Below are 9,951 nucleotides of genomic sequence, written 5' to 3' on the forward strand. Positions count from 1 at the left end.
TGTCAGGGGCCAGCTGCGGTGCGGGGCTTCACGCTGCGTGTTGTCACTGTGTTCGTCAGATGGGTGACGATTCCCGAGATTTAAGGCTGAAGAGGCTGTAGAACAGACCGGGGGACCTCCGAATGCGCCCTCACCTTGTGTCAGCAGCGTGAGAATAGCGCCCGTGGATTCCTGTTTGTTTGTAAATTCTCGGTTGTGTTGGGGCAGGGAGTTACAGCCCTCCTGCACTACAGATGGAGTTTGTTAATTTTTTGCCCTGAATATTCTAATCAGCGTATTGTTAGCACTTAAATTACAGGCTCGGTAAAATGTTCCGTGCCATTAGCCCATTCCTGATTCCTGACTGTCATCTCCGTTTTGTGTTCCTGTGACAAACTGAACATACTCGCTGCACGTGCTTGACCGTATCCTGAATTCATTCCCCTATTTTTAGCTAGTGGCCTGCTTGCTTTTATGTGGTTTATCTGCATCTGGCTTGTCACGAAGTTTCAAAACCCTTTGAAATCTTAATGTTGCCATGCAGGAAATCTCTGTAAGGAGAGAGCTCAGCAAGGCTGGTCCCGTGGAAGGGCACGGGGGTTTTCTCGGGGGGAACAAGGCTCCCCGGTTATCTCCCACTGCGGCTGGCCCGGCAGTAAACTGGCCTGGTGCGAGTGCTGTGCAAATTCCAGATGTGCCTGATGCTGCTGGTTATGCAGAACTGTTTATTGTTGGTGAGAAGACCACATGACATAGAGCTTGGCTCACTTTGTCCATGTAAATTCTGATTCATAGCTCTTCAGCCTGTAAAGCTGCTCCAGCTTTGAAGTGTTTTCGAAGTACAGACATATTCTGGATCACTCTGTCATCTTGTCAATCTCCTTGTCGCTTTTGGGGGCCGCTGCAGTTGCAGTTGTGCATGAGGGGCTGCAGCGAGAGTGGACAAACTTCCAGTGCAGAAGGAAAAGACAAGGATTTTTACTTTTGAAGTAAAACATCTTGGGTATAGGAAAAGCTAAAAGAATGGCTATTAGCTTTGTTATGGATTGAATGTAAATAGACTCTTTTTTTTTTTTTTGAGAAGCTGACAAAAAAGGCCGAAACTCGTCAGCCTTGTCCCAGAGAACCCAAGTGAGATCTAAATCTCTTCTAAAAAGTCCTGAAAACAAACGCGACATATCAATGTCTGTCACCATTACCGGTCTGCAGTTACTCAAAATCTATAATGAGAAATATTTTTCTTTGCTCATATTTGGAAGTGCTTTCAGTCCGTTTTTTATTTGAGTTTGCAGCGTGAGCACTTCATTAAAGACGAGTCTGGTTCTCATTTGCACTGGCAGATCTTCCTATCTAAATGTCTGCAAACTCGTTTCTCTGTTTCCTCCCCTTGCCTAACAATTGATATTTGGTAAAATAAAAGTGAACTTACATGTATTTTGTACCCTATGTCAGGCCTTTTTCCTTCCCTCCCTTCCTGTACTTTTCTAAATTAGGATATTTCCTAGTGAGACAGCCAGGACTTTGTCAAACTTTGTGGCGACTGCATTGCATAGAGTGGTTTGGTTGCTTTGGTTGGGTTTGTTGTTTGTACGTTGCTAAAAGCAAGTGAGAAAAGTTCTGCTTGAGAGCACTGTGAAACTCAGTAGGTAAAAAGTTAATCTTCTTACACAGTTGCTTTAGGGGGAAGGAAGATTAGTTTTGGTGATGGGAAATCTTTATTTCCTCTTAACTAATTAGTTGGATTGCTGTAATATCTGGTTACATAAACCTGCTTTTCTGACTGCCTGCAGTTTGCTAGAAGAACACAAGGAAATACTGAGGTGTCCTGTGTGCACACACTGACAACAAGGAGCGGCTTTGACTTTACGTTTGATTAAACAAATCCATGTCCCGACTGAGCAGGGTTCATTCTGACAGGAATTTTCTCTTCAGAATCATCTCTGTTGTACCTTGATTTCATCTGTGTTCACCTCTATTTTCACTTTACCCTCAACACCTGGGCAAAGAAAGCTGAGATACTGCATCCCTCCTTCATCTGTGGTGTGCGCATGTTTACCCCATTTATCTAATCCCTACAATATCCAGCATTCATGATTTGGAATCATTTGTTAAAAGCAATTTTAGTTGCAAACCTTCAGCTTAACATCCCTGGCCACCTCCTTTCGTTATCAGGGTACTTCCTCCAGTATCAGGTTGGCTCACCCACTGGAAACCCTTGTGTCCCCGTCGTTTTTCAGAGTGTACTTTTCTGATGAAGGGATGGAAATAATAAACGTTCAATCACAGATTAAGAATTAAAGCAGGGTCAATGGGGTGCCTTCTCCCCTGGACAGTATAAAAGGGATTTAGCCAAGACACTGTATAGAGGGACACACACATCAAGCAAAGTAAGAGCAAAACTCTCAAGCAGACTAAGCCTGACACAACACACGCTTTTATTTGGAGGATATTTTAGAGCATCTTGGCAGGACTTATATACCCCAGGTTGTAGTCTGTAAAGAGGGATTCGCTTCTTTCTCATACTCTGAACTATGCTATGGATGTTTGGGTGCCATTTGGGCTTCCAGACCTTGTATGTAGGAAATGACTTGGGTGAGGTGAAGCTTTGTAAGTGTTTTCCTGCTACTTAGCGTCCTGCCTGGTTTTCCTAAGCGCCTTGGGCATGTTCTTGACTCAGCTGCTTTCTGAGTGGCAATTAAATGGGAGCTTTGTGAAAAAGGCAAAAAATAAACAAGACACTTTCAACTTCATGTTCAGAAAAGAGCAGCTGGAGCTTGTCACTGCTTTGTTCATTTACCAGCCTTACCCGTGGTGGCCACATCTTTCTGCTGCTGTGCCTTAAGTTCTGGGGTGGAGTGGTTTGTTTGTTTGTTTTCTTCCTGAAACTGTTTCTCAAACCAACACTGGTTCCCTTCACGAGAAAATACCTTCCACATCACTTCCTTATTCATTCTTTGGATTTTCTTAATATAATTTTCTGGGACGATACAAAGACAGGGATTTGAGATAAGTCTTCAAGCAAATTTATATGAGCATGGTTTAATTTACCTCTCGTCTTAGGTGCAGGTGCTTACCTTTTAAACTCAAACAGCTCTGTCACCTGCTATTAAAAGATTAACTCTTTACTCCCCCAGGTTCTGTGTACATCCAACGCTGTGTAGGAATTGAAGGTCTTGCAACGCCGAAGCTTTAAAGCCCTTCATTAAATTTATTGGAGGGTGGTGGTGTGACTACATTATACTGATTATCCACAGCCTCCCCCAGCATACACCCCCATACAGAGACCGCGGCTGTGGCTGAACAACCTTCCTTCGCTTTCAGACCCAGAAAGGTCCTTGTGGTCTTTAAAGCTGCCTGTTTTTTTCAAGTTGTTATAGCAGAGTTCTCTTACTGTCCCCCTTCCTCTTTGCTTCCAAGCTGCGTCTGCTGTTGATTTCAGGTACGTGTTCAGTATTAAATCTGAGCTGTTGCAGCTTGTGTCCTTCCACCCACCCTAAAGGTCAAAGCTTTCCCTTGGCAGCAGGGGTGCATCAATTCACTTCGCCCTGGGGAGCGAAACTGCCTCTTTCTCAGCATCTCTGACGGAAGAGTCTTGTTCTTGACCACCTTGTACTTTCACACTGTACCATCTCTGGTGCTTCTTGTTGCCTTCCACAGACTGGTTGAGGTTACTAAATCTGTGTAGAACTGTCTTGGGGAAACTCCACAGCTCTGAATGGAAGCTTGTGGTCTGATCTCTCTGCTGAGCGATGGCTTCTTCAAAGGGAAGGGGGTTGTAAGCTCTGAGGAGTTTCTGAGGCATGATGAGTTAGTAGGCCAGGTCAGACCAGTGAGGCTGCTGAAGCTTTCTGAAGTCCCAATTTTCAAATGATCATGTGTATTAAGAAAACATCATCTTCTCAGTATTCCAAAAGCTCATTTGTGACTGGCAACACTTTGAGGAAAAAAGCCAAGCCCATTAAGAAGCTCTGATATAAGGCATTGAACATCTTTCGAAATTTCACCTCTTACAGATGTTTTCATGGCGTTTGAGCTTTCTTTGAAAATCTTGTCTGCTTTGTCTCTCTTTGTCATTTTCAAAATAATCTTATTTTAAATAGTCTAGTATGTCAAGTTCAGTATATAAGAGGAACCGGTAGGTGATCCCTGAAGACATGACTGTGGCTTACTAACTTCATCAGTCGGTTGCAAGCTATTAAATAGCCTGGTGACCGCAAGAGCTGTGAACATAAATCTATGAAATGTGTCTTTATTAGGAAGCCGGCATAAAAATATCCTGTAATACACTTAAAGATGTGGGTTTTATTGCTTGATTTCAAAGGATTTGGTGTCAACAGATGTTTGAGTGGCTTTCCAAGAGAAGATGTAGCATGACCCTTCTCTAAGGAGATTTTTAATAAATGCTGATTAAATCGTTTCTACCTAGGAAGTTTGAAGTAGCAATTGGGTTATACCTTTTGAAAATGGATTAAAATGAACCACTTGCTGATGCTAAGAAAAATATCTTTAACTTGATCCTTTTCTGTTTGCCTGCAACAGAGTAGTTTCTGATATTTGATTATTACTGTATTACAGGAATACAAAGCCTGAGAGCAGCAGGCACATGTAGACCAGCCCTTTGCTTTTTTATAGAAAACCACAACTCTTTGTGTTTTTTTCAGACCAAAATGCAGTTCCCCACTGTTAGAGATTAATCACTTTCTTATCACTTTAATTGTGTAGCTATTGTGATTGATTTCGGATTTTTCTCAGCCTTCACAACACTGTGTTTGCCTGTTCATGCCAAATACCAGGGACTGATCTGTTCCCTTGCTGTCTGTAAACACTTGTTAAACCTCCTGGCAAGCCTGAAGTATCGTTCTGTGTAGTGATGGTTCTCGAGAGGGACCCTGTTGATTCAGTAACTGTCAGAGGCTCTACTTATTTACGTGGAAGAAGTCTGTTCTGTGAAGAGAAAAAGCTCTGGCTGTACTCTAGTAACATCTGATTAAACTTGACTGTTCCCTTGTTTTACAATCCTATGGATCATTAACACAGACAAATAAAATTTAAATGCTTAAGCTGTAAGAACTGAGATGAGTTGAGAAATTCCAGAGGGTTATTCCAGAGATCGTGCTCCCCAATCTCCAAAGTTTGTAGTTAGCAGTAACTTGAACTGGTCAAGATTTGTTTGCGAGCAGTTGAGATGCAAGTCTGAAAATTTTGTTTCTACTTACAGTATCATAACTAGAACTGGAAAATGTATTTGAAGAAATGAAGGTAAGAGGGACTGACATCAGGAGTGATTGAAAGAGAACAGCAAGAGAAAAGGGAGCTGGAACACAACGGCAGTATCATGAAACAGAGTTAAAAGATAGACTTGGTATGTGCACGCAGGCAGGTGGACTCCGGGGAAAATAGGGGTGTTTCTTCTTAGCTATGATGTCTTTAATTGTACGTTCTTTTGTCCTGGTGAAGAAGCAGACAGTGAAATCATGTGGCTTGGGGGATGCTTTGTGGCCACGAATGGTGGAATTTTGGGAAGTGTAGGTTTTGTAAGAGAGTGTTTGGATGGGCTCTAGGTTCACCCAATTGCGATGGGTGCTGCAGAACCACCTGCAAGACTTTGTGGAGAGTGGCTGGGGAGGGAAGGTAAAACGTGGACAGCGCCCTTGGCCTGTATGACGTACAATGTTGGGAGAGAAAGGGTTGAACAGCTGCCAGCAATCCAACCCTCTTTCAAGACAGCAAAGCTGAGATCAGAAAGTGGGCGTGAGGTTATGGCACGGGAGGTCGCTGGTCTCCAGCAAGGAGCTCTACAGTGGTGCTGTGTCTGTAAAACTGGGCAGAGAGCAGCCGTGTGGAAGAGACGCAGAGAGCAGAAGGGTCAACTGGATGCTGCTAGTAGACATTGTACTGAAAAAGGAAGAAACCTACAATGTCCCACGGTACCTAGTTAGCCTGTATGAAGAGTTTATCATGAGAGTAGAAGATGGGGTTTTCCAACAAATCTGGGTATTACCTTTGTTCCTAAATTTTTATTTAAGTATTTTTGACTTGTTACTGATAAGCTCAATGTGTGTGCACAAATGTATTAGAAAAAAAAAAAACATTTGGATGGTGAATGGCTCTTTATGCCTCCTAACGTAGCATTATTAAGGAGCTTTCCATCAAAATGCGATGGCACTTGCTAGATCTGAGTTTGCAAAATCCCAGAAGTTTTAAGTTTGTCCCATTTGATTTCAAAGGGACAATGTGTTGAAATGGAGTTTAATGTAACCGCTTGGAAGCTGCTCTGGTTTCATACTCCTCTTCCCTCTTAGTTTAGACTGTTCCTAGTGAAGCTTTTGTACCTCAAAATGCAGAGCTAGACCCTCTGTTTTATCTTCCTGAAGGTGAGTGATCAAAATATATATGAAAAGAATGATTTGGCTCCTTCAAAGGCACCAAGGCCTCAAACACTTGGAAATTCAGTTTACACCTGTTGACAGGGCGCGTTTCCATAGGTGGCAGCAAGTCTGAAGAACAGACTGCTTTGAGAAACAGAGGGCAGCTAATTTATGTCTTCTGAGAAAGGATATGCGAAGGCAGAGCCCATAAAACCCGGTGGGAAACTGGAGGTGTTCAAGAACCGAACTAACCGCACCTGGGGTAGAGGCTGAAGATTTGTGTTGGATTTTCTTAAGGAGATTTCTATGGCGTGTACTGTTCTAACTTGGGTTTTCTGGTGTTTTAATATCGGTTATTTCTTAATGGCATCATAAAATACCTGTTTTCAAGAGAGGAGAAGTGAAGGTAATGCCGTTTGGAAAAGCAGCAGAGCCGAATGTCTTGGGCACACAAACAGTTTGGAGTATATGGACCCGCTGTTGTAGTTACAGTAAACCCCTGTCGTTATGTTCTGTCTAATATAAGAGACACAACACAGATCGTACCTGGACAAGATGTATTTTCCAATAATGCTGGTTTTTCCATTGTGAAATATGCTTTTTTAGCGAGCAGGCTGTTCAGTACCTGATTCGTTCTGAGACCTCTTGACATGTTTACGGCTCTTTGAACGCTGCCCTGGGGACACTTGGCGTTTATTAGCGTTGTCACAGGCATTTCTCGTGAAGCACATCACACACACAGTTCAAAAGGCTCAGAGCCTGGATGCAAATAAACGCCAAGTACTGCTGCGGATCAGACCAGTGCCGCGCACAAACAAGCTGTTGTACTTCCAGCTGCAGTGATATAAGATAGTTCTGCTTCTCCTGCTGTGCCAGTAACCCCTGACTTTCTCGCAGCCAAGCGTGTGGGTGACCACGTGTTCCCCCGGTTAGTAAAGTTGGTGCGTTTTAATCACTTGCAGCAGCTTAAGTAGTTACATATAACATGTAACTGTGGTTTCCAACCTATTTGCATTTACCTCGTACCAGCACTGGTATCACTATGATCCTGCAATTAAGTACCTCAGAAAGGCTCCAATTTTGCTGTTACTATATTTTTTGTTGCTGTTCTTGAGGTTTGTCATCCATCGGATTAGTCCCTCATTCATTCTTGGGGTGTGGGGACACGGAAATGAGCGCACACTTCCCAAACATTTGATGTATTTTATGAAGAATACTAGCTGTTATGGTGTTTTCTTTTTGAACAAATATTTTTTCTTTATTTGTAGGTTTTCACTGCTTCTTCTTAACCTAGAAGAATACTACTTTGAACAGCACACAGCTAATCATATTATAAATAAAGGCTGCAGAGATGAAAGGTACAGAACTCTTACTTATATTCATTTGCTGGAGTTGTTCTAGTCTTGAGTATCTCTAACACATACACAACTGCTTACTTTTTTGTTGTTCCTTTTAGAAAATTCAGAGGCTCTCTAAAAATCTGTTCCAAGTCAATCATTTTTGAACCTGATGACAATAACGAACCCATTATCAAGGTAAGCAGCGCAAACTTAATATTTATTGGTAACTTAAGATTGTCTTTAAGAAGCTTTTAAGGAGAAGTGTGTATTTTTATCACTTGCTGCAGATACCCCTGAGAGACTGCGTCAGTATAAAAGCCCCGGAAGATAATGAAGCAAATAACCTGTTCACACGGTATGTGGATTTGAGCTACTGTCTAAATTTGTGTATTTAACTCCTTTCAAAGCTGAAATGCCCATCTCCTCAAATACCTTATTTACATTTCAGGGACACCTCTGGAGGGATTTCTGTTGTGTGTAACCAGGTAAGACCCGCGTATACCAGATTCTTGACATATAAACGAGCAAGGTTAAGTTCTCTAATGGTGTCTTTCTTGAAGCTGGAGTCTTGGGGTGGGGCGTTAACTGGAAACAAAACTAATTAGTGTCAGAAAGGCATCATTAATAAGAAGCTGTTGATGCTGGAAATTTCAAACTGTTAATGACTTCATTAAGTCATTAACTTGATAAAGTGAACTTTTGGCACTGTGTATTTTATAGTGGAGCTCAGGGCAATTTTAGAATTGAATGGAAAAGGAGAATAGGCTTGAAATTAAACTGGGTATTAATCATCTTTGTTTTGGCCTTGCCATATTGCTTTCTCCTACTTTCTGCAGGGTGTGCTGGTAATGGCAAAGCCATCTTGATCCTTGCAGTTCAGCTCTGTGAAAGCATTGCACTGTGCTGTATGTTTGCTGTATGCCCAGCAAATAATTTTCAGCAGCTGTCCTGAAATACTGGGTTCAAGTTTCAGTCAAGAGTTGCGAGTAACTTGGATGTGTTCATACGTAATGTTAACCAAGGGAATATACTTCAAGGTTTGATAAATGCAGCTGATAGGTGTTCCAAAGCTGTAAAATTTCCCCAAAAATGTTCGTGTTTTCCCTTCAGGAAAGAACAGAGATGAGGTGGGAAATAGCCTTTTAAACATTCTAGGCTCTTTGTGAAACATGTCTTTAGCTGTACCTAAAATTGACAGCCTTGCTCAGAGGAGTGCTGCTGCAGTCGAAAACTAACTCAAGCATTTAATATGATCTGTGCTGGGTGAGGTTGTGGACTGTGTTAAAATAACCAGTATTTCATTTCATCTTGAAACTGCTTCTGTGAAGAGCATTGTGAAGTCAATGTTTCTTACATTGGTGATTTTTGTGTGCTTTTTGAAAAAGGTATTTCTGGTTATTCCACGTACATTGTTAGTCTATGTTCTGAAGAACAAATGACTATAAAAAGCATTTCATAGGAAAGGAGAATTAACTATTAAAAAGGCAAGTGTGGTTAGCACGCCCCAGTCCCCACCCCTCCCACGTGTAGCTTTCCAGTCCTCCTGTCTCTGGGGAAACAATCTGAAGTAGTTGGGTGGCATGAGAAATGCTAGTGTTTTGTACAAAAGGTGCAGGGACTTTTGAGTGTGAAGTACTTGCCAGTTGTACTTGTGGCAAGTCATGATCTAATTATAAATATTTTTTTTCAAAGTAGAATTTCCACCTTGTAGGAAACTGCACATAGCAAGTAATTGGAACATCTTCAACATCTTCACTTTTTCAGGCTCGAAAAAAATTTGTTAATGCAGAACTGGAGAAGAAGCTTTGCTTTACCTAAGAGGCAACTTGGAAACTAATGGCTGTAAAATACAGCAAATGGGAATAATAATTGGAGATTATTTCAGTATTTTCTCTCACTATAAAATAGGGGGAAAGTCCTCTGTGTGGTGAAGGCCAGCTCTGTCATCACTGGTGGGAGGTGGGAAGGCTGGCTGGGCCAGCCAGAAGGCTTCTGGCTAGAGAACAGTACAGCATCTGTTCTTGCAGGTTTAATATTGGCTCCTGGTTTGAGGCTGCTGCCGCATCTCCTTGGAGTGTAGAACTACAGGTTTGCTACCTGCAGGAAGCAAACCGAGGCACTGGAAAAGGCCCTTTGATCGTCCAGGTCTCTTGGGCCGTGGATTGGAAGGCAGTTGACAGCACAGTCCAGTGTGTTTTGCGCAGTTCAGAACCAATCCTGAATCTGATGCTCAGGCCTGAGATGTAGCCGGTTTGAGCCTTCCC

The 9,951-nt window shown here is 42.2% G+C and overlaps 1 protein-coding gene across 1 annotated transcript in view; it reads left to right on the top strand.

Annotated features, from left to right (window-relative positions):
* Positions 1 to 4,849: 4,849 nt before the first annotated feature.
* Positions 4,850 to 9,951, top strand: part of NSMAF (neutral sphingomyelinase (N-SMase) activation associated factor) — a 25,455-nt gene continuing 20,353 nt past the window's right edge. The window contains exons 1-6 of the mRNA XM_010136596.1: positions 4,850 to 4,955; positions 6,741 to 6,747; positions 7,616 to 7,705; positions 7,804 to 7,882; positions 7,975 to 8,042; positions 8,136 to 8,172. Coding sequence (XP_010134898.1) covers positions 4,850 to 4,955; positions 6,741 to 6,747; positions 7,616 to 7,705; positions 7,804 to 7,882; positions 7,975 to 8,042; positions 8,136 to 8,172 — 387 coding nt within the window. The remainder of the gene's footprint in view (positions 4,956 to 6,740; positions 6,748 to 7,615; positions 7,706 to 7,803; positions 7,883 to 7,974; positions 8,043 to 8,135; positions 8,173 to 9,951) is intronic.

The sequence above is a fragment of the Buceros rhinoceros genome, unplaced genomic scaffold (genome assembly GCF_000710305.1).
Source record: "Buceros rhinoceros silvestris isolate BGI_N320 unplaced genomic scaffold, ASM71030v1 scaffold32635, whole genome shotgun sequence".
Taxonomy (NCBI): domain Eukaryota; kingdom Metazoa; phylum Chordata; class Aves; order Bucerotiformes; family Bucerotidae; genus Buceros; species Buceros rhinoceros.